At 41.4% G+C, this 24,297-nt stretch overlaps 1 protein-coding gene and 1 pseudogene across 1 annotated transcript in view; one reads left to right on the top strand and one right to left on the bottom strand.

Moving 5' to 3' along the window:
* STON2 (stonin 2) overlaps positions 1 to 24,297 on the bottom strand; it is a 177,211-nt gene that overhangs the window by 135,548 nt on the left and 17,366 nt on the right. The window contains exon 3 of the mRNA XM_011949465.1: positions 2,219 to 2,504. Within this exon, the coding sequence (XP_011804855.1) occupies positions 2,219 to 2,306 (88 nt within the window). The 5' untranslated portion in view covers positions 2,307 to 2,504. The remainder of the gene's footprint in view (positions 1 to 2,218; positions 2,505 to 24,297) is intronic.
* LOC105517091 lies at positions 17,157 to 17,422 on the top strand (annotated as a pseudogene).

The following is a 24,297-nucleotide window of genomic DNA, read 5'->3' as shown; positions in this document are numbered from 1 at the left end:
TCCAGTCAGTACCCTGGCAGGCAGAGACTAGGAGCCTTCTTCACTATTCTTATCCCAGCATCTACTCCAGTGCTTGCGGGTCACAAAGGAAAGTGCTTACAGAGGTCAAGTAAGAAATATACCTGCATCAAGTAGGACAAGTGAAAGGCAAAAGGGACTGGTGGAGACTGTGGCTAAACAGGAGCACTTTTGTCAGAAGACATTCAAATTCAAATTTCAAACTCTTTGCAGTCTACGCTATATACAGCCACAGGACACCAGGTGCAAACCCGTGTGCACTAATGACCAGCTGAATGTAACCTAGAGGCTATTCCTGTAGCCCTGTATCACTTGATTGGCCCTAGAAAATTTAACAGACTTCAAATTTTTTTTTTTGAAAATTAAAAAAACTAGGCCGGGCGCGGTGGCTCAAGCCTGTAATCCCAGCACTTTGGGAGGCCGAGACGGGCGGATCACGAGGTCAGGAGATCGAGACCATCCTGGCTAACACGGTGAAACCCCGTCTCTACTAAAAAATACAAAAAACTAGCCGGGCGACGTGGCGGACGCCTGTAGTCCCAGCTACTCGGGAGGCTGAGGCAGGAGAATGGCATAAACCCGGGAGGCGGAGCTTGCAGTGAGCTGAGATCCGGCCACTGCACTCCAGCCTGGGCGACAGAGCGAGACTCCGTCTCAAAAAAAATTGAAAATTAAAAAAACTAGGCCGGGCGCGGTGGCTCAAGCCTGTAATCCCAGCACTTTGGGAGGCCGAGACGGGCGGATCACGAGGTCAGGAGATCGAGACCATCCTGGCTAACACGGTGAAACCCCGTCTCTACTAAAAGTACAAAATTAGCTGGGTGTGGTGGCACATGCCTGTAATTCCAGCTACTTGGGAAGTTGAGGCAGGAGAGTCACTTGAACCCGGGAGGCAGAGGTTGCAGTGAGCTGAGACTGCGCCACTGGACTCCAGCTTGGGCAACAAGAGCGAAACTCCATCTCAAAACAACAACAACAACAAAAACTATATCCTGATTATGGAGGTAGATATACAAATCTATACATGTGCTGAAATTCATCAGCTGTACAACAAAAGAAGTCAATTTTTCTTTAGAAATTTTTTAATCAAATAATTAATATAAAAATCTTTTCTCCCATCACTAGCCAACTGGTCCATCTGCAAGTACTCAAAGCCTCTATAGCTCTGTCAAACAGAAATAAAATGTGAGCTATATGTAATTTTAAATTTTCTAGTAGCCACATGAAAAAAATCAACCACAACAGGAGAAAGTATTTTAATAACATACCTTTCAACCCAATATGTTGAGAATTTGTAATTTCAACATGTAATAAATATAAAATTAATTAGCTATTTAATTTTTTTCTTAAACTAGGTCTTTGAAATTTAGTGTAGGTATTTGATGCTTACAGCACATCCCAATTCAGACTTGTCACATTTCAGGGGCTCAATAATCACATGGCCACCATATTGGAGAGCATACCTGTTGACTCACACTTCCTAGGTGTTACAAATGAAGGTGGGATGACTTCAGTAGGCACTGGTAGCTGCAGTAGAACAGAATCAACTGATACGTCTCTGCAAATATCTCCTGGATCCTACCTTGACCTTCATCCCTGAGCACAAGTTCTCTAAAGTCAATACAGTCATCCCCCTTATGATCAAGTATGACCGTACTGAGCTCTTTCCATATGCCAGGCACTGCTCTAAGTACTTTTATGTATGAATTCACTTAAGCCTCACAACAACCTGTGAGATAGGTACTGATTACCCCTACTGTACAGATAATGAAACTATGCTTGGAGAGGTTAAATAAATAATCTACCCAAAAGCATATCATTCATTCCTGGTGCAACAGGGCTTTGAACCCAAGCACTCTGGTTCCAGAGCTGTCATTTTTAACGACTACTTTTAACAACTACATTTTAAAAAGGCTGAAAGTAAAGCACTTGGTAAATATTAGGTTTTTGTTTCTTGGGAGAAAAGAGCCAATACCCTTGGTGTTTCCAAGCTTCTTTTTAGGGCCCTAAGGTTCCAAGATGCTTCTTCAGTGTGTAAATTCTTCCACTTAGGATTCTAAGATCTCAAGAAAGAAAGTAAGAAACTGACTCTTTTTTCTATATTAAGATCCCACCCAAAGAATAATCAAGTAGAAGCCATAACAAATAGACATGGTTGTTTGGCAATCTCTTTGCTTTAGGAAATGAAGGCACTCCTTACCCTGCGAGTGGGCAGGAAAGCGTGGCTCTTCATTGAAGGACACCCATTCTGACTGGTGGGTGGCAATCACATGGTCCAAAGTCGTCATGCTAAAAAGGCACTGGTCATCTTCACACTGCTGACCTCAGGTGAACCCCAGAATACTGTCTGGGGTGGGCTGGGGTAGGGGTATGGTAGTACGGTGGACTTGGGTCTGAGGTCTGTCCTAGGTGTCTTGCCAAGGGCAGTACTCAGAATGTAGACAGATCAGCCCCTCTTGCTGTTGGTCAATCTGCCAGGCAGAAATCTGTTTAACAAACAAACAAAAAATGTAAAAGGATAACCATTACATTATACTGAATCCACAAAGGTCTCGGGCTTTTAGTGCTGCCCACAAGAAGGCCTGGGGTGGTTTCCAACTTGCCTAACTTCACTCTGTTCCTGTCATGCCCTCACCTTTTATACTGAAATGTCTGTCTTTAGCATCAAGGTTTCTAGATAAGTCTTCATATCACACTTGTAAATAATTACACAAATTTCAGCAATTAGATTCTCTAATTTCCCTAATTATTGTATTTTAGAAATATTGTCATCTATAATACTATCATTGCAAAACAAATATTAAAACTTTTCAAAACGCTTTCACTTTCTTGTACCAGCTGGCAAAATAAAAGCATGTTCTTTTTCTATTAAATTAGTCCAGTTTCTTGCCTTAGGCAGGTAACTCTTTGAGGGTCTGATTTAAATCTCTGGCAGAAACCCAACAATCTCCAGATGGTATCTCCAAGCATCGTTTATCAATCACGAAAAACAGAAATGAAGTGATCTTATTCATTTGTAGTAAGAGAACAGGGAATATCTGTGCTAGTGAAAAATGTGAGTTAGAGAAACATTTTCCATCTAGGCCTATTTAAATTAGTTGCAACGGTCTAGCCTTTGCTCACACTGCAATTCTGTTCTAGGAATATAGAAAGATTCTTAATTGACATAATTTTGTTTATGGTGATAATATCTTTTTACAACCTGAACCTAGCTCTTGATCTAACAATGAATTAATAAAATCTGAATTTATCCAAAACTAATGTGCTTCCACAAAAGAGCTACTATATACCTTGAATATCAGTTCTTATTAACTGAATATACACAATATTCAAATAGTTTCTAGAACAACTTAACTCACAGCCTTCCAACTGGTGCACGATGAAAACTTTAGGAAATTTTACTATAGGTTATCATCTGCAGTAAATAATCTCTACGTGGGAAAATCAGTAGAAACATTAACAGCTTTTGCTTTTTTGTTATTTAAAACAATTAGTTTTGGCACACGATGCTTTCTAAAAACCACTAATGTTTATACAGAATTTATAATTTTCAGAAACACATTTTCATACCATACTTCACTTGATTCAATAACGACTTTGTTAAGTAGGACATGTAGTACTCTAATTCTTCTATGGATAAAGAAATTTGGGCTGAGAAAAATTAAGAGACTTACCTAACACTTTTAGTGTTTCCAGGCCCTTTTGGTACTCTAAGGTTCTTAAAATGCTTCCTCTAGGCTCCTAAGTGGAAGAGCTCACAAATCTCAGCACAGTGGCTAACTGACCTTTTTTCATAATAAGGTCTCACCCAAAGAATAATCAAGTTGAAGCCATAACAAGCAGGTGTGTTCGATGTTCCATGTGTAAGGTCACTCCTATCACTCCAAGAAGTGATAGATCCAACCCTTGAGTCCAGGTCTTCTGCAGCCAAAACACTCTAACCCTGGGGTCACAGTCACAAAAAGGTACAACAGAATACAGTATACATAGACTATCACCCAACTTAAGTACTTTACAAATATCAATTACAATGGAACTGTAATGAAATGTCTGGGAAACTCCCCATGTGAAAGTTTGCCAGCACACCCCAAGCTATATAAAGGATGGAAAGCCCAGAAGCCTCTTCTCCAAGTCCCTCTCCTAAGATCCTTGCCAACCACAAGGCCAGAAATATGCAGAAAGCAGGTCTCCCAAACCAGATCTTACCAGACAGCAGCGCAGGGTCCACAAGCACAAAGAGCTGATTCCCACTGGCTTCTGCCTATGATGCCTTTCTCAAGCCCTGTCAAATGTGTGTCACTCAATGTGGTAATGGCTGTGGGCCAAGATAAGACAGTAAAATTGAAGAGTCAGATTCCTCCTCTCTCAACGACAGCAGCATGTAAACCAGCCCCACTGCAGCCTCAAAAACAAACACAAACAAACACACACACACACACACACACACACACACACAAGTCCCTATGCTGACACATGCAGTGTCATCACTCAACAGGGAAAACATCCTGCCGATCCTGTGATGACCAACCCAGCAAACGTCATGGATAAGTGGGGTAGGGAAGGGAATAGGGGAGGAAGGTGAAGGTAAGGGGAAAATATTTAAACATTTTAAACTGGAAGGTTTTAAAGATCAACAATTTCAGGTGTTATGAGAAAATTGAGGCCCAAGGAAATCAGGTGCACCAATAGATTGTGATCATGGGCCCAGGAGTTAGGTTGTTTGGATTTGAGTCCTATACAGTCTTGGAGTCCTTCACAGTCTTGCACTCATAACTCAACCTCTTTAAGCTTCAGTTTACCCTTGTACAGCAAGAATTAAAAAACTCAATCCATAATTCTGAGGATTAAATGAGATAATGTACGCCAAGTACTCAGGACTGGATGTAATAAACCCTCTGTGACAATGACAATGAAAACAGTAGGTGACCTTACAGAGGGCTTACTTTGCCCCAGGCTCCATTCCAAACCCTTTATGAATGTTAGCTACCGCCAGCACTGCTGCTGTTGTTAAATGACTCGCCCAAGGTTGCATAACTTGTTCGTAGAAGTCCTGGGACTAGAATGCAGATTTCAGGAAACCACTCCATTTCTGTCATTTGCAGATTCTGGTTTCAGTCATTGTTCAAGAAGTTCTAGATGCTAAGTAAAGTCAGGTGCTCAGCTACAGTGCCCAGAAGGCAGATTCTAAATCCTCTTCATTATAGATATAGGTGCATTCTGGCCAAGGAACCGAGACCATTCCTCAGCATGTATGAACGAAAAAAGAGCCCCAAAACTTTATCTATCTTTCCTTCACATGTCCCAGACTAGACATGGGCTGGTGACAGATAATGACTGGTCCCAATGAAGACTGGTGGAACAAATTGATCACATGGAACCCCCTATCATATTCTATACTATAAATCCATAAAATGGATTTTAGGTATTTGCCATAGAAGAGCCATACCAATAAGCCATAAGAAATTAGACCTTGAAAAGTGCTGTGCTAGCAGCTGGAAACCCACAGAAGAACACAATAATTGTGAGGTTAAGTTCATACTGGAATTAGTTTCTTGGTAAAAACCTCACCCCATTTTTAGAATGTGAATCATAAAATGAGGTTTTGAATCACCAAAAATGAGTGGTGACTCAGTATCAGCAGGAGGACTGACCAACAGATGTTAAAAGTTTCAATGAAGTCTTGGAGTTGCCATTTCAGAGAGCTACTTCTTTCTCAGCATTGCTTATATGCAAAAATTTGCAGAAGGGAGAATGCAATTGTCTGATAAGATGGGGGTCACAGAAGTAGTGTTGTCTTATGACAGTCCTCTAATTGCCTTTGTGAGACATGTCTGGAAATGTACCAGTTACCCCTGAGACAGCAACCCTCAAGCAGCTCCCAACACAGCTGAGGAGAAAAGGATCCAGAGAACAGAAAATACAAGTCCAGAATAACTGCCCCAGCTAAAGGACATGCTGGGAGTGCCACAATTTAGCTGCAGGGATATCTCTGAGAGCTGGAACCATATGGGACTGGGTGGGTTTCTGAGATCTGAAGGATGTCCTTGATTCTGGACCAACAGCGGGATCAGCGAGGGAAGCCTCTGGACGGGATCACCGTAAGTGACAGTAAGAATCAGAAGCAGACCTTAACGAGGTGTGTTTCTGTCTGAATAAGCCTCTGTCTGATGACAGCAGAGGTATCCACTAGGGGAATATGGAGTGAAAGGATTGATTGACCATAGAAGCTAAGAAGAGTTCAAGGGGAAATGAGAAGCTGTGGGAGGTTTAAAAACAGAGAGTGACTCAAGAAGTGTGCTTAAGGGAGATTAGCCTTCCTCAGACAGTGCTGGACAGGAGCGTGGTGATGGAATTTTTCAGCCATCAGTACCTCTGGTGTGTTCCACAAAGCTGGGGGTGAGAGTCTTCAGGCACATGTACTGTTTCTGCCCATTCTAGGGCCTGAGGGTGCAAGCAAGAACAAAACAGCATCTCTGCCCTCAAGCAGCTGTCAACTGCAGGGAGATACGACAGCAACCTAAAACAATAACCTCTGCTCTCTAACCTATTCTGGCAGTTAGTCACCAAAAGTAGGACAGCAGCAAGTAAGAGTGTTAAGAGACTTCTGAGAGCTTGAGCCATAGGTGGTCTTGAACTGTACCCTAAGCTGGAAAGGAGGGATCTGAGCAAAAGAGCTGTGGGGCACAGGCACTTAGGAAGGGGGAGCAGGAATGGCACGTCTAGCCCACAGTGAGATACACTCTGCTCATCTGAAGAGGGTGTCAAGTGCCCTGGAAAAGGAGCTCCAAGTTTCAGAACGAGTTTGAGCTCTGGAGCCTACCCTCTCCATTCCCATTGCCAATGCCTTAGCTCAGCCCCTCATCATCTCTCATGCAGACAGTTATAATCCCTGCCTTCAGTATCACCTGCTCCAACCTGCTATCCAACCTATCATGCTGGAGTGATCTTCCTAAAACCTGAAAATGGCTATGCCACAGCTCTGCTTCCAGCTCCTTAAAGGCTCCTCACAGGATAAAGTGAGGTATGAGAAATGAACAAAGGATTCCTGGGAGCAGGGGTTGCGTGCTACACCCTCAGCATTGAGCACAGTGCCTGGCACATGTTAGAAGCTCAATAAAAATTGTTGTATAAATGCAGGCACTTTGTGAATCCGGCCCTGATCCACCTCTCTAATCTCATGTGTCATTCTCTCCCCTTGTGAACCCTATATTCCTGATGAACTGAGTTATTTGAAATACTGTGTTTTTGAATATACTTTGTCCTATTTGATCACTTGTTCATATATTAATTTAATACATTATTAAATATTATCTTTAGGATACATTTTCCCGACATTTTTATTTCATGAGCTCCTGCTCACCTTCAAGTCTTAGCTCAATCATTGTCTCAGGCTTGGTTCAACAAGTATTTATGCCAAGTGGCAATCACTGAATGCAAAGATAAAGAACACAAATTATTTTGCTATAAAACCTTTATAATGTGCATGCTCATTGTTTTTGTCTGCTCAATACCCCAAATCCTTTCTTTTTTGAGAAAAAAATATTATCTTTCCATCCCTCCTGGTAATTAATCCAGGCTTTGTCAACGGCTGCTAGAATATTGAGGGAATGCTAAAAGGTACAAGGGCCTTGAACACATGCAAGAGTGGCATCGCATGCGAACAATGGAAACTTGACGCAAGCCCAGAAGCAGGCACAACCTAATTCTGTGAAAATGGTGACAAGTGCGGCATCCTAATCAGACCCATGGTGTGACTCTGGCTCTGTTCACTGCTGGCTAGGTCCTGTGGCTCCTACCTATTTTCCAAGCCACGTTTGACAGTCATCTGGCAATCCAATGAGCTCTTTCATACCTTTCAATAGACTTCTTTCCTGCTTATATTAGCCAAAATTAATTTGTTGCTTGCAATCAAGAACTCTGATCTATGGTGGTACTCCTCAACTTCCAATAAGTAAAGTACCATACTTCCCACTGGTCCTTTATCCCCCATATCTTCTGAATGCTGATACTATCTTAACCTACACTCATTTACCAAATTATAACGAAATTATTTGCTAATGTGGCTATATGAGGAAAGGGACTTGATCTTTTGCTTCTTGATGTCTTTAACTCTTAGAATACAGTATGGCTCTTAGTAAATGTTTGTTGGGTAAACAGCTGAATGAACAAATGAATGAATGAATGAATGAATTTGCCTTAATATACAGTAGGTAGCCTCTTCAGCTCTTCTGAGATGTTAGTAAATGTTTTAGGAAGATTAATTTAAACACTCTGTGTAAAACAGTTTCAGAGGAAATCTGCATATAGGGAAATATGTTCATTCCCCCTTCTCTTTGATCTAAAATTATATCATCCAATTCCAATACAGTAGACACTAGACGTAGGGACTACTGATACGTGGCTAATCCGAATGAGTTGTTCACTTAAGTGTAAAATGTACACCAGATTTTGAAGAGTATAAAAATGTGTAAAATATCTAATAATTTTATACTGCTTTCATGTTAAAATGGTATCTTGGATGTATTAGCTTAAGTAAAACATACTGTTAAAATTATTTTCACCTGACACTTTTAATGTTTTAAAATGAAACTACTAAAAAATTTAAAATCATACATAAATAGTCCATGCTATATTTCTTCCTTTTTTAACTGAGACAGGATCTCACTCTTGCTCAGGCTGGAGTACCAGGGCACTATCACAGCTCACTACAGCCTCAACCTCTGCAGGCTCACATGATCCTCCCACCTCAGCCTCCTGAGTAGCTGGGTCTATACGTGCACACCATCACACCCAGCTAATTTTTAAAAATGTTTCCATAGAGACAGGGTCTCACTATGTTGCCCAGGCTGGTCTCAAACTCCTGGGCTCAAGCAATTCACCTGCTTCAGCCTCCCAAAGTGCTGAGACTACAGGCACAAGTTACTGCACCTGGCCTCACGGTATATTCCTATTGGACGGCATTGCTCTAAAGCAGTCCATCTTTTATTTCATCCTTGATTTTGAAGGCTACTTTTCACAAGACACAGAATTTTTCTTTCAGTATTTTGCCTTTTGGTCTGAATGTTTCTAAGGAGCAGTTGATTATATGTAATTACTCATGCTTATATAATGTGTCTTTTTTCCTCTAATGGCTTTCAAGATTTTCTCTTTACCTTTCATTTTCAGCAACTGCATTTAGATGTAGTTTTCTGTGAACTCATTTTACTCAAAGTTAGTGGAGTTTCTTGAATCTGTTTGTCAGTTTTTTCATTAAACTTGGAAAAATTGAGTCAGTATTTCTCCAAATGTGTTTTTCTGCCCCTTTTCCATCTCTTCTGTTAGTCTGTCCTTGCGTTCACTGACTCTTTCTCTTCTCACCTCCATTCACCCATAAGCTTATCCTGTGAATTTTGTATCTTAGTTATTCAGCTTTTCCACTCTAGAATGTTCTTTTGTAGTTTCTATTTCTCTGCTGCAATGCCTTATATATTCACTCATTGTGACAATATTTTCCTTTAGTTCTTTCAACATATTTATAATGGTTGCTTTAAAGACTTTGTCTGCTAAATCCAACCTTTGGACCACCTGGGATTAGTTACTATTGACTTTTGTTTGTTTGTTTTTGTTTTTGTTTTTTGCTTGACTATGGGTAATACTTTCCTAAGGTATTTTTTGTTTGTTTGGCTTTTTTTTTTTTTTTTTTTTGCTTTCTTGCACACCTAATAATTGTTGGTGATACACCGAAGACCTTCTGGATTTGACTTTCCTCTGCAGAGTACTGATTTTTGTTCCAGCAGGCAGTTTGACCAAGAGCTACTCACCTAGAGCTTGTATAAAGCTTGGTCTTTTACTTCATTGGATTAATTTGTTTCCCAAGGCCCTCTAATTGCTATAGGACTCAATTTCTAAACTCTGTCTCCCCTGCAGATCTTGACAGGGTATGATGGTTAATATTGATTGTTCACTTGATTGGACTGAAGGATGCAAAGTATTGTTCCCAGGTATGTCTTTAAGGCTGTTGCCAAAGGAGATTAACATTTGAGTCAGTGGACGGGGAGAGGCAGACCCACTCTCAATCTAGGTGGGCACCATCTAATCAGCTGCCAGTGTGGCCAGAATAAAGGAGACAAAAGCAAGTGGAATGACCAGACTTGCTGAGTCTTCTGGCCTTCATCTTTCTCCCATGCTGGATGCTTTCTGCCCTCAAACATCAGACTCCAAGTTCTTCAGCTTTTGGACTCTTGGACTTACACCAGTGCTTTGCCAGGAGCTCCTGGGCCTTTGGCCATGGATTGAAGGCTGCACTGTCGGCTTCCCTACTTTTGAGGTTTTGAGACTCAGATTGGATTCCTTCCTCCTCAGCTTGAAGGATTGGATTCCTTCCTCCTCAGCTTGAAGACAGCCTATTATGGGACTTCATGTTGTGATCAATACTCCTTAATAAACTCCCCTTCATATATACATCTATCCTATTAATTCCGTCGCTTTAGAGAACCCTGACTAATACAAAGGGCTTGGTTCTAGGCTTTGCTAGGGTAAGTTTAAAGTAAATCTTACTCTAGAGCATGGGCTGGCAAACTACAGCCACAGCCTAAGTCTGGCCCTCTGCCTTTTTTGGTAAATAAAGTTGTATTATTAGTATATTTACCAGCCACGCTCATTCGTTTACATATGGTCTATGGTTGCTTTTGATCTACAATAGCAGAGTTGAGTAGCTGTGACAGATACTGTATGGTTCACAGGGACTAAAATAATTACTGGTCAATAATAACTACTGGCCCTTTATAGAAAAAAATGTACAGACCCTCCTTAAGAACATAGTCCTTACCCCTAAGACACAGGCTTTCTATATTTTGGTTGGATGCTTGAGATGTTAATAAGACATCAATGAGCTCTTTCCACTGTAGCTGGGCGGGACCACCAATGTCCCCCACTACTGCCTGATGTCCAGTATCTCTGTCCCATTCTCAATCCTCCAGCAGCCACTCTATTAAGCTCTGTATGGTTTCAGTATGCACCTGTGCACTCTAAACTGGCCAAGGGTTCTCTGGGTACACCCAGACATACTTCTGCTCCTCTCTCCCCATCCCCATGCTCTCTGCTCCCCAACTCTCTGCCCTCTGGTGCTCTGTCCTGCAGATTCCAGCTGCTTCAATTGCCCCAAACTCTGATCTCTGTTTTCTTAGCTCAGCAGGACTGCTGTGCTTGGCTTAGACTCCAGCTGACTATGCTGCAGTCAGGAAACTCTTCCCTGGAAAACAGCCAAGGTGAGTGTCGGGCTCACCTCAGGATAGAAAATCTTGCGCTGCCTGTTGACCGAAGCCTGAAAATAGTTGTCTCATAGATGTTGTTGTTTTGTGGTTGTTCGCTGCAGAATGGCTAGTTACCAATTATAACCAGAACTGGAAGTCCTCCTCTGGAACATTACTTTCTGACTTGTGCTCACTTTTAAAAAGAGACTAGTTCAGGCATCTAAAATACAGGTCATTTCATACTAATGTCCTGAAAATTAATTAGAAATTTTATAAATCATCTGAGAATAAAAGGAAGGTTTCACTCAGCCATATAGATTAATTTCATTGCTCCAGAGCTGGGAAAATTATTTATTTTGTTAGGTTAGCTATGCTATATAATACAAAAATATTACTTGTGCCTGGTTGGTGGTCCAAAAGGGGTTGTTAAATCTTTGGTCATCTTCCCTGTCTACCTGTTTTTCATAGGTATTCAGCTAGGCAGCATCTTTGAAAATCTCCACATCCACTTTTTGGGTTTGAGACTACTGGCAACCCCTGTCCAGCCATCTGTTTGGAGTTTATGCAGAAACATCTTCAACTAGATCCTGGTGTCCACTCCAAACCCACAAGTAAGGCCTCAGTTTTCTCTTAATCAAGGACAAGCAACTAAAGATCAAATCAAAAGCTACAAAGAAAGGAAGAATGGGAAAAACAGACTACATTGATTCTATATATTTCTTTACAGTGTTCTTCTAAAGCAAGATATTCAGCTACCTTATTAAGCATCTATCTACTATGCACTCAGAATTGTGCATAGCACAATGACACAAGACAATATCAAGCTTTTATACACTGATATCTGTGTCACAGTGGGCTACAGGAGCCATAGAAGCTGAATTAGAAGGCTGAAATAACCCTGCTGCTTGTTTCATAATTTGCTAGATCAAAGAGAAGCCTGGAAGGCCCCATTACACTGTGAGAAAGACTAAATCAGATTAAGGACTTGAACACTGCTTCTCTTCCCTTTCCTTCTTTCACATTCTTTTCCTTGATGAGGGGCCTGAATTCTCATTAAGAAAACCTGAACAGAGTTCACTGAAGAACACACACACACACACACACACACACACACACACACACACTTAACTAACAGGTACCCTGATGCTCCTAAAAGAGAAAATGAGTTGAGTGATCCTGGTTGTTTGCTCTTATTATTTCAACTTATAAAAAATTTCATTCTTTCATTTAAATATTTTATTTTTAAAAAACAAAAGGAGACCACCCAATCTTCTTCCAATTTCCATTGGAAACTGGGAAACAGAATGAACACCTCAGCCTCAAATCAAACATGTATGAGAAAGAAGTCCAAAAGGAACAAATGTCATATTATAACCACAGTTAGCATCTATCTATGATTCTCCATAAGTGAACTCCCTCCTCTTTTGTCTTATAATCACACACAGCATAATCTCCTAACCCTAGGTGCCTTCCTTTCTCTAAAGTCACATTACTTGTGTGTATGGGTATGTGTATATGTGTGTATACACGCATATACATAAACACATACATTTATGTACATACCACATTTATGTACATACATACATATAGGTATATCCCAAGGTTACAATTACAAAATACTCTATTGTGTGATTTTCCTTCAAAATAATCAATCCCGATGGCTCTGCTATCTAACAATTCAATGGCCCCACATTCAGAGTCAAGAATCTAAGTTACACTTGGCTTGAAAAACTGGTTAGGCATTGCCTCTGATCTTTGGTGCATTCCTGAGGCAGTGACCTTGACTGACATCCCCAGGTACCTGAGCAGTGTATTACATTAGTGAATGGCTCTGGTAGGAGGTCAGGCTTTAAAGTTTGCAAAACATTTACCAGTTCCTTGAACTCTCAGAAGATATTGACTTACTCCATCTTGGTACATTCATCTTGGTTTAACTCTCCTTCGTATTTTTTTGAAATGAGAATACTAATATTTTACCTGTGTGACAGTGGGGAGCTGATGTGGATAATTTCTTATCTGTATTTTACAGCCATACATAAATTAGATGCATTTTACAATTAATCTAATTTCAGAGAAGATAAAATATTTTTTAAGGCTGGGTGCAGTGGCTCATGCCTGTAATCCTAGCACTTTGGAAGGCTGAGGAGGGTGGATCATTTGAGGTCAGGATTTTCTGACTAGACTGGCCAACATGGTGAAACCTTGTCTCTACTGAAAATACGAAAATTAGCCAAGGGTGGTGGGATGCACCCATAATTCCAGCTACTTGGAGGCTGAGGCAAGAGAATCACTTGAACCCAGGAGGTGGAGGTTGCAGTGAGCCGAGATTGCGGTACTGCACTCTAGCCTGGGCGACAGAGTGAGACTCCGTCTCAGAAAAAAAATATATATATATATATACACACACACACACACACACACAGACGCACACACATATATTTCTTAGAATCAATGAAATTGTCTTATTTTTTACCAGTTAGCAAAAAGTATAGTTAGTATATAGTTCCAGAATGGAAAGAACTTCATGGGTTATTTCAATTCATTTTTACAGTAACCCTGAGATAAGTAAAGAAAATATTTATCTCACTTGACAAAGTAACAGGCTCAGAGAGGTTCTGTGACTAGATCAAGGTCACATAGCTAACCATCTCCCAGAATTGGGACAGAATTACAGACCTCCTGACTCTATAAATTCTGCACTCTTTCCACGACAGCACATTCTGCCTTCCAGAAATGAGGTATAACTGACAGAGTTCACTGCATCACCAGCATCCATTTCTTCTCATCATCCTGGTTTAAGCCAATCACTACAATTCCTATTCCTGCTTTCCTGTCTTCACCTAGAGGTGGCAACTTCACCAAGTTCTAGCTAGTTAGACATAAATGGAGATATGGTGAGAAATATAGTTCCAAGAAGTATTTTTTATCTTGGTTTTGTTTTGCTATTCCAATGAAGGAGACAGATGTAGTTCATGCAGCTCTGATCCTTCTCATGTTCTCTTTTTTCCCAACTTGAATATGGTCTTAATAGCTGGAGCTACAATAATCATAGGAAGGACAGGCTAAGAGAATAACAATCATTGGTCCTGATGTCACTAAGCCACTGAACTGATATCAACAATCATTTGTTTCTGTATTTTTTATGTGAAAAAGTATATTTTTGCTTAAGCTATTAGAATTAGACTTTCTGATGCATGCAGATGAATGTAACTCTAACCAAAAAAAAAAAAAAAACAAAAGAGATCAATGTGGTAGGCAGAATCCTAAAATGACCCCTTTATATCTGAGCCCTGGTATTACTCTTGTGGTTATGTTATACTGCATGGCAAAACAGATTTTACAGATGTAATTAAGGTTACTATTTAATTGACCTTAAGACTGGGAGATGATCCAGGTGAGCCAAATCTAATTAATGAGCTCTTTAAATGGGGGCTTCAGTCCTGCAACCACAAGGAACTGAACTCTGCCAACAATAGGCCATAGCCTGAAGGGGACCCTGAGTTCCAGTGAGACCACCACTGGCCAACCCTTGATTTCTGCCCACAGTACCCTGAGCAGGGAACCCATTCAGACTGTGCCAGACTTCTGACCTAACAAACAGTGAGGTTTCAACACATATTTTGTGGTCCTGTGATAAACACTTATAGAAAACCAATATATAAACCAAGAAAATCTCTGATTGTCAATGAGATTGTGAAAGAAAAAGGGAGTATAACAGTAAAAAATGAGAGAATATACTCCAGAGTTTAAAATCTTGGGAGTCTAGGCAAAGCCTTCTTTAAATAATTTCCCAATATGGATAAGGGACTAACTTCAACTAAAATCAACCATTATCCATAATAGAGAATAAACAAAGGCAATGCAAAACAGCAGAAAATACAAAATTACATGTCACACTTTGAAACATACTACTTGGGTATTCTCTCTCCAGGTTTAATTTCTTTTTTCCTGCCTTGCTTATTTAGACCACTGCAAAATTAGGTTGCCTTTTCAGAGACATGGGGCAAGGCTGGAAAAGTGATCATTTTTAGTGGAGAAAGTTAAGGAAAATTTTGGGGTATGCTCCCTGTCTACATCAGGAGGCCTCTACATCAGGAGGCAATTCAGACAGTTTTCCGGAGCAGGAGTGATCATTACACACCAGTGATTCTTCTTAACTGTGAGGGATGTTAACATTTTAGAATGTTTTGGAGGTGGGATGAGGGGAGAGTGAGGAAAAAAGGAAGGAAAGGAAAAGTAGACTCGACTGTGGCATCTTCTCTCACACTCTTTCCTTAAATAGGATATTTATTCATTCATTCAACAAGTGGTTATTAAATATCAGCTGGATGTTCAGGGTACAAAAGTAAATGAGGGCCAGGTGCAGTGGCTCACGCCTGTAATCCCAGCAATCTGGGAGGCCAAGGCAGGTGAATCATCTGAGGTCAGGAGTTCGAGACCAGCCTAACCAACATGGTGAAACCCTGCCTCTACTAAAAATACAAAAATTAGCTAGGTGTGGTGGCACATGCCTGTAATCCCAGTTACTCCAGAGGGTGAGGCAGGAGAATTGCTTGAACTTGGGAGGCAGAGGATGCAGTGAGCTGAGATCACACCATTGCACTCCAGCCTGGCAAGGCTTTGCAAAAGGAGCGAAACTCTGTCTCAAAAAAAAAAAAAAAAAAACTAAATGAGATAGACATAGACCGTGCCTTCAAGGGGCTTACATCATGAGGGAAAAGGAAGTAGGAAACAAGTCAATCAAAAACAAAAGACCTACAAATAAATAGAATGAAGACAAGGAATAACAAGGAATCTTATACATAGAGTGACAGAAGATGTCTCTGAAGAGGTGACACTTAACTATCATCTCAAAGATAAGAAGAAGCCAACCACCATGGGATGAAAAGTGAAGAGGATTCAAGGTAAAGGGAACCAAAGACACAAAGAGTCTGAGATGAGAAAAACAAATAAACAAACCCAGAAAAAACTTGACCTGGGAATAGAGTAGGCAAGAGGCATGAGAGGTTGTAAAGGTCATGAGTTTTTAGAACTACGAGGCCTTGTGATTCAGACGAAGATGTTTACCTTTTATTCCAAGCACGATGAGAAGTCACTGAAGAAGTTTAAAGAGGAGCAACAAAATTTGCTTTGCCGTTTTCGAAACTCAGCAAAGAAGAGGATGGAAAGGGAAAGGCTGGAATTAAAGCAAACGATCAGGAGGCTGTCAAAACAGTTGAGAGAAGAGATGACGGTGGCCCGAAACAACCTAGGTGTCCGATGATGAATGGGATGGATAAGCAAAATGTAGTACAGACATGCAATGGAACATTATTCAGCCTTAAAAAGAAAGCAAGTTCTGATACATGCTACAACATGAATGAACCTTGAGGACATCATGCTAAGTGAAATAAGCCAGTTACAAAATGACAAATACTATACGATTCCACTTATATGAAGCACTTAGAATAGTCACATTAACAGAATAGAAAGTAGAATGGTGGTTGCCAGGGGCCCGGGGAGGCAGAGGAGTTAGTGTTTAACAGGTACGAAGATTCAGTTTTGCAAGATAAAAAGAGTTCTGGAGATGGATGTGGCAATAGTTGCAGAACAATGTGAAAGGACGTAATGCCACTGAACCCTACTCTTAAAAATGGTTAAGATGATCCATTTTATAGTTGTAATTTAACAGAATTTTAAAAATTAAAAAAAAATTAAATGACCATGCAAGCTGAAACTATGCAAAGCAGTCTTCGCAAAGGGGAAAATATGATTGTTTTGTGACCTTTAAAACTTCCTGTCAAACATTAAAAGCTTTCTTCTTAGATGCACCACAGCTTCGGTAGCGATGGCAGCTCCAGCCGGGCGATGCTAGCACCTCCCCAGGAGACCGCTGCAGTCGGCTAGCCCCCTTCTCCATGGGTAACCATGTGTGACCAAAAGGCCGCGATCAAAAATGCGGACATGTCGGAAGAGATGCAACAGAACTCGGTGGAGTGTGCTACTCAGGCGCTGGAGAAATACAACAAAGAGAAGAACATTGTGGCTCATATCAAGAAGAAATGTGACAAGATGTACAACCCCACCCGACATTGCATTGTGGGGAGGAACTTCGGTAGTTACCCGACACATGAAACCAAACACTTCATTTCTACCTGGGCAAAGTGGCCATTCTTCTGTTTAAATCTGGTTAAAAGCATGGACTGTGCCACCCACCAGTGGTCTATCCAAAAACAAGGACTGCAGCCTAAATTCCAAATAACAGAGACTGAAATTTTCAGCCTTGCTAAGGGAACACCTCGATGTTTGAACCTTTATTGTGTTTTGTACAGGGCATTCTCTGTACTAATTTGTTGTGGTTATAAAACAATTAGCAAAATAGCCTACATTTGTATTTATTTTCTATTCCATACTCTGCCTCACATTGTTTTCTCTCAAAATCCATTCCTTTAAAAAATAAATCTGTTGGCCGGGTGTGATGGCTCACGCCTGTCATCTCAGCACTTTGGGAAGCTGAGGCGGGCAGATCAAGTGGTCAGGTGTTCGGGACCAGCCTGGCCAACATGGTAAAACTTCATCTCTATTAAAAATACAAAGAAATTAGCCCGGCGTGGTGGCATTCATCTGTAATCCCAGCTACTTGGGAGGCTGATGCAGGAGAACTGCTTGAACCCAGGAGGTGGAGGTTGCAGCGAGCAGAGATCACGCCATTGCATTCCAGCCTGGGCGACAAGAGAGATTCCGTTTCAAAAAATAAATAAATAAACAAATCTGTTGCACATGTGAAAAAAAGGCTTTCTTACTGTTGTAATTTAAAATGTTAGCAACATTTAATCAAACATTAAAAGCTTTCTTACTGTTGTAATTTAAAGTATTAGCAACACTGAGAATAAAGTGGTTTATTTTTGTATTAAGAAAAAAAAAGGTGATGATGGCCAGAGTCTGGATGAAACAGTGAAGACAAAGAGAAAGACATGTCATCTGAGATATATTTTAGAGGCAGGGTCTTCAGGACTTACTGATGAATGTCACATGGGAGGGAGGGCAAGGAATTCTAGCGGAGAACAGGGCGGGTGATAGTGCCATTGATCGGAGTAGAGAGAAAGAGTTAGGATTTGGGAGTAAAGTAAGCATTTCTCTTTAAATACGATACATTTGGGATGCTCATTAGACATCCAAGAGAGATGTCAACTAGACGCATGGACTTTTGAGTTTGAAGCTTGAGGCTCGAGACACAAGTTAGGACATGATCATCAGACAGAATGGATCCAGTTATCCAGGGAGAATCTGTAGCAAAAGAAAAGAAGTGGCCAATGCTCTCACATGCCAGAGCAATGTGGATGCTCACACTTAAAAGCTCCATCCAAGCTTTAGAACCCTGTGACTCCAAATGGACAGAAAAGATGGTGGAGTCCCAGATAGGGAGTGCTGCTGTGCCCTGCTTTTCAATACAAGGGCATGCATGAGTTAGAGGTCCTGGACCAAGCAGCCCACTCTCTATCTGGCCACTTGGAAACAGAAAAGTTTGAAATGAGGCTTTTCTCTATGAGATTCCTTAAATACTAGATGTGAAAAAAAAATGAAGATGTTGCCAAAGAACTCAGTAAATACAAGAACAAATATCCTCCATGATAACTCTGCCATTAGGGGAGGAGAAGGTGCCAGGAATGATATAACAAGAGTAGGAATTTCCTGACACCACAGGCCATTTAATATTGATTAAAAGAGTAATTATTAAATGAGATAATAATTATAAATGAGATAATGTAAATTATTGAGGTAATGAGATTATTACTTTATTTAATAATGTGAGTGAGAATGCCTAGTGGACTGATGTGGGTGACGATGCTTGCTGGACTGATGTGGGTGAGGATGCTTGTTGGACTGATGTGGGTGAGGATGCTTGTTGGACTGATGTGGGTGAGGATGCTTGTTGGACTGATGTGGGTGAGGATGCTTGCTGGACTGCAGAGTGTTATTTAAAAGGTAAGATATGCTCATTGTTGCCCATCAAGTGGCAGAATGTGGAAAGGGGCTAAGGGCCCTGGGAACAAAGTCAGGTGCTTTGGAGACAATCCTAGGATCACTAATCCTTCTTCTCCATAGCTGGCTGGGGACACGAAGGCACAGAGAAAGGAGCAGCTGGAGTGGCTCTCGCTTTGCTAACAATGATGCCCATGACCTGTCTCCTACCACCCCTGCCCTGGACCCAAGCACTGTTCATGACAGTCTACTTTTGCCATCCTATAGATGAGGTACATTACCTCCTTTGTTCCTCTTATCAGCCTTATGAGGTAGGCACCATTAATAACACCAGCATTTCAGAGATGACAAAAGCTGAGGCCAGAGAGATTAAGTATCGTGCTCAAGGTCAGAGTAGTAAAGAGTAGTCTGAGATTCTAACTAAAATCGTTCTGATGTCTGAGACTATTCACAGACAATTCACTGACTCATTCATTCAATCAACCAAGACGAATTAAGAGCCCCCAATGTGCCGAGCCCTGACCCTCTGCTAGATGTTAGGGATAAAAAAAAAATCCAGATTCCAGAAAGGCCAATTAGCCAATGATCGCATACTCACAAAGGACTTCAAGTATTACACCAAAAGGACTGATACGAGATGTGCCTCCTACAACCTTAAATTCATGTCCCAGTATCAGGTTATTCTGCATACACAGTTCAATAAATATCTTTTGTGGCCAGGCACGTTGGCTCACGCCTGTAATCCCAGCACTTTGGGAGGCCAAGGCAGGTGGATCATGAGGTCAAGAGACCGAGACCATCCTGGCCAACATGGTGAAACCCCGTCTCTACTAAACATACACAAATTAGCTGGGTGTGATGGTGTGCACCTGTAGTCCCAGCTACTCGGGAGGCTGAGGCGGGAGAATTGTTTGAACCCGGGAGGCGGAGGTGGCAGTGAGCCAAGATTGCACCACTGCACTCCAGCCTGGCAACAAAGTGAGACTCCATCTCAAAAAAAAATAAAATAAAATAAAAAATTATACTGTAACTCCTATAGCTGCCTTGCACATAGCAAAATTATATTAATTGTGGGTTTCTATGTATACGGTTATAAATTTAAGGTTTTAATTTTGTCAAATCAGAGAAGAAAATATATCCAAAAAAATCGTAATATTTTTCTAATCCTGTCTTGGAGCTTCTTCAGTTTTTAATATTCTGGGAACTCAGAAAAAGCAAGGAACATAGCTCTCTCTCCACCACCTCTGAGAGGCCCTGAGCTCGCATGACAGCACAGGATACTAAGGAGCATGATAAAAGGTCAGGGGCAGGGTGTGGGGAGACCAGGGCGGCTTCCTGGAAGAGGCTGTATCTAACCTGAGTCATAGGAGGATGCCTAGCATACCCTCAGAGCACAAGCTCTTCAGGCAGCAGGCCAAGTCCCCCATTGCTAACTCTAGTCATGGAACATCTGTCTCTGAAATGCTCTAAGCCTGAGTTTCATCTAGTATTATCTACCTCAGAGATTCTGTAAGATGCTGCAAGTAAACTTTTTCATGAATAATAAGCGCTCAGTCAATGCTATCTATTACCATCGTTATTTCTACCCATAAAGGTTGGGAGGAGTTAGTCTGGTCAAGAGAGAGAACAAGAACTTGCTGATTTCATTCCTGTGGTCATGGCATTCAGGAAGTGAAAGTGCAAAGGAGGAGGAGACCTTAGAAATTTGGGGACAAAAGGGAAGCAGCGGTGTGAGCTTCAGCCCAAGACAGGAAAGAGCCTAGCTGGCTCAATGCGATACATCGGTTGGCCTGGAAATGAGTAGTGAGAGAAGGTACCAGAGGCAGGGTCACCAGAGTGGACAACTTCAGGGCCCATTCCCATGGTCATCTATGTGAGCCATGCTCACGAAGAGTGTGTACCACACAGCCTGTGCAGTGGAAGGTGGCAACCTGCCTGTCTGGGTGCTACACAGGCCCCTGAACAGAGGACACTGCTGTTGTAAGTATCAGCCAAGGTGTCCTACTGCTGGTGTGGCCAAGTCATCTGGGCCATTTCAGTCAACAGGAGGCAGCACTGTGACCAGAGCTATGACCAACCTCTTTGGACCATAGGAAAACCATATTCAAGGGAGTCCAGTTGTGACATGAGAGTGGTTTAATCCTAATTTATCAGTATAGCTGCAGGCACACAAAACCTTTATGTTTAGAGCTCCTGCCAATACTCTCTATACCAAGAACAACAAGGATTACAGGAAAACAGAGCTCCAGGCCACAAATCTCAGGCTTGGTGGGTAGCTCTACAATGAAGTCAGCTCAATGCAGATTTGTCTAGAAAAACACAGGGTTTTATTCCCCCAGGTAGATGACGCAGAGGAAAAACTATTTCCCCCTTCCTCTTTTGTAAAACTCAAACTTTCCTTCCGGGTTGAACTGCCAACTCCCCTCAACTTGTTCCTGCCACTCAAGTCTTTGGCATCCCAGAAGGACTCAGTGACACTCCATCCCTTGCATGCTTACACTTCCACAGCACTGTGTTGCACAACTCCAGGGGGTGCCATTCACACACAATGCAATATGAACCAGGTTCTCTTATCTGACGCTGCCCCTAAAGCTATTCGCTCCCATGTTCTGCAACAGCGCAGGCCCTCCCACATCACCATCCACACGGTAGAAAAGCAAAGAAATATTGAATGTTTGGGAGAAAACCTTGACTGGGCAAAAAGATGAAAGTAGAGAAAACACCTATAGCCATAGGAATCCTTGGGCTTGTTCTTTACTCAACAGAATACAAGAAACAACAGTGATAGGAAATAGCAGTTAAGCTTGGGTGATAGAATAGTACTGCCATGGTAGCTGAGGTAAGGGCAGAGAAGACCTCAACACATACTCTAAGGAAACTAGGAGTGGTCCCTTAAACTGTGCAATTAATTGGGGACAGGATAGGAAATAAGTTTTTGGGATATGTTGAGATGCAAAGACTGTGAAAATGTAGATTTCGTGCCTAGAGAAAAATCACAGGTAAAAAGTTAGATTTTAGAGTCATCCAAGAAAAAAGAATGTATGAAGCCAAGGGAATGAACAGGTTATCAATAGGGGAAGTAAAAAGATATAAGAAGATGACTGACTCTTGGAGCATGTCTACATAAGGGAGCGGGGCTGGGAAGGGGGAAGTTAGACTCTCAGGTGACAGAGCCAGGCAGAGAGAGAGAGAAAAAAACCAGAGGACTCCAGGCCATGATGGCAAGAGGGAATTTTGAAAAAGAAGAAGTTTTCTCTAGTGTCAAATGCTGAGGAGAGACATAAAGGGCCTTGGTGGTCACTGGTGACTTGAGAAAGTTTGCAGAGTTTAGCTTATGGAGGGATGGATCATGCCCTTCCTGGCAGCATTTCTAGTGCTCAGTGCCATTACACAGAAGAAAAGTGTATTAGTCTGTTTTCATACAAAGACATAGCCAAGACTGGGCAATTTACAAAAGAAAAAGGTTTAATTGGACTTACAGTTCCACATGGCTGGGGAAGCCTCACAATCGTGGCAGAAGGGAAGGAGGAGCAAGTCACATCTTACACGGATGGCAGCAGACAAAGAGAGAGAGCTTGTGCAGGGCAAACTCCTCTTTATAAAACCATTAGATCTCATGAGACTTATTCCCTATCATGAGAACAGCATGGGAAAGACTTGTCCCCATGATTCAATTACCTCCCACCAAGTCCCTCCTATAACACGTGGGAATTCAAGATGAGATTTGGGTAGGGACACAGTCAAACCATATTAGAAAGTGACAAGCATTTGTGGAATGAAGTAGAACAGTTAAACTGGAAGCTTGATTGTAAGGAGTCAATAATGAACCTCTAGATTACAGTTCAAAGCTTAATGACTCTTAATACAGCTTTGTAAAAAAAGGCAAAAAGTTACCAGCATACACATTGTTAATCCTGATTATGTGCTTCCCTGGAGGAAGTACTTTTCTGTTTACCTGGCACAGATAGAAGCTCGCCTCAGGTAAGGGGCAAGAGGCTAGTTTCTGGGATCTTCTCTGCCACAAATTCTCTGAATGACCACAGCAACATTGTAAAACCTTTCTGCTTCTGTTTCCACAAATTTATTAATTTGGGACTGATAAAAAGTTATTTACAAAGACCTTAAAAATATTTGGAAGCTAGGAAATACACTTATGTAGTCTCAAACCCTACGTTGTTCTCACACATTTCCAATAAAACAAAATACCTGGCAGGTAAACACCACTTCCATAGAAACTTTTTATCATGCCTTCTCACCCTTTTTAGCAAGATTAAAACTGGGTCTGAGATTCTGATTCCCCAGAAAAAAGTTTCAGACCAAGAAAATACCTCTTAAAATCAAAATAAAATCTTTCTTTTTTTTTTTTTTTTTTTAGGCGGAGTCTCGCTCTGTCGCCCGGACTGGAGTGCAGTGGCCGGATCTCAGCTCACTGCAAGCTCCGCCTCCCGGGTTTTACGCCATTCTCCTGCCTCAGCCTCCGGAGTAGCTGGGACTACAGGCGCCCGCCACCTCGCCCGGCTAGTTTTTTTGTATTTTTAGTAGAGACGGGGTTTCACCGTGTTAGCCAGGATGGTCTCGATCTCCTGACCTCGTGATCCGCCCGTCTCAGCCTCCCAAAGTGCTGGGATTACAGGCTTGAGCCACCGCGCCCGGCCAATAAAATCTTTCTAAGCTCTACAAATTTAAAAAAAAAAACAAAACTCTAAACTTAAATTTGTTTACTATACTAGGATTAACACTCTATCATTCTCAAATTGTATTTTAAAGAGAGAATATTCATAACTATAACTAATATCCTGTGAGTACTTACTCTATACAGTACTGTGTCGAGGCCTAAAAATGCATTATCTTGTCCCATCTTTACAACAATGTCCTGATATAAGCTGCTATTATTAATGACTCTTTTCCAGTTAAGGAAACTAAGGCTTGGCCTGGCTAAGTTTCTCAAGGTCACACAAGCAGTAAGTGGCAAAGCTAGGATTTAAACCCAGAATGTATCACAAATATTGGTAAGGATCCATTTTCACAGCTGTATTACTGACAGAAAAGTTTATATATATATATGTATTTGATTTCTTAAATTGGG

This window comes from Colobus angolensis, unplaced genomic scaffold, assembly GCF_000951035.1.
Source record: "Colobus angolensis palliatus isolate OR3802 unplaced genomic scaffold, Cang.pa_1.0 Scaffold3, whole genome shotgun sequence".
NCBI lineage: Eukaryota > Metazoa > Chordata > Mammalia > Primates > Cercopithecidae > Colobus > Colobus angolensis.
Note: the sequence above shows the minus strand (reverse complement) of the source record. Positions and strands in the feature narration are given on the sequence as shown.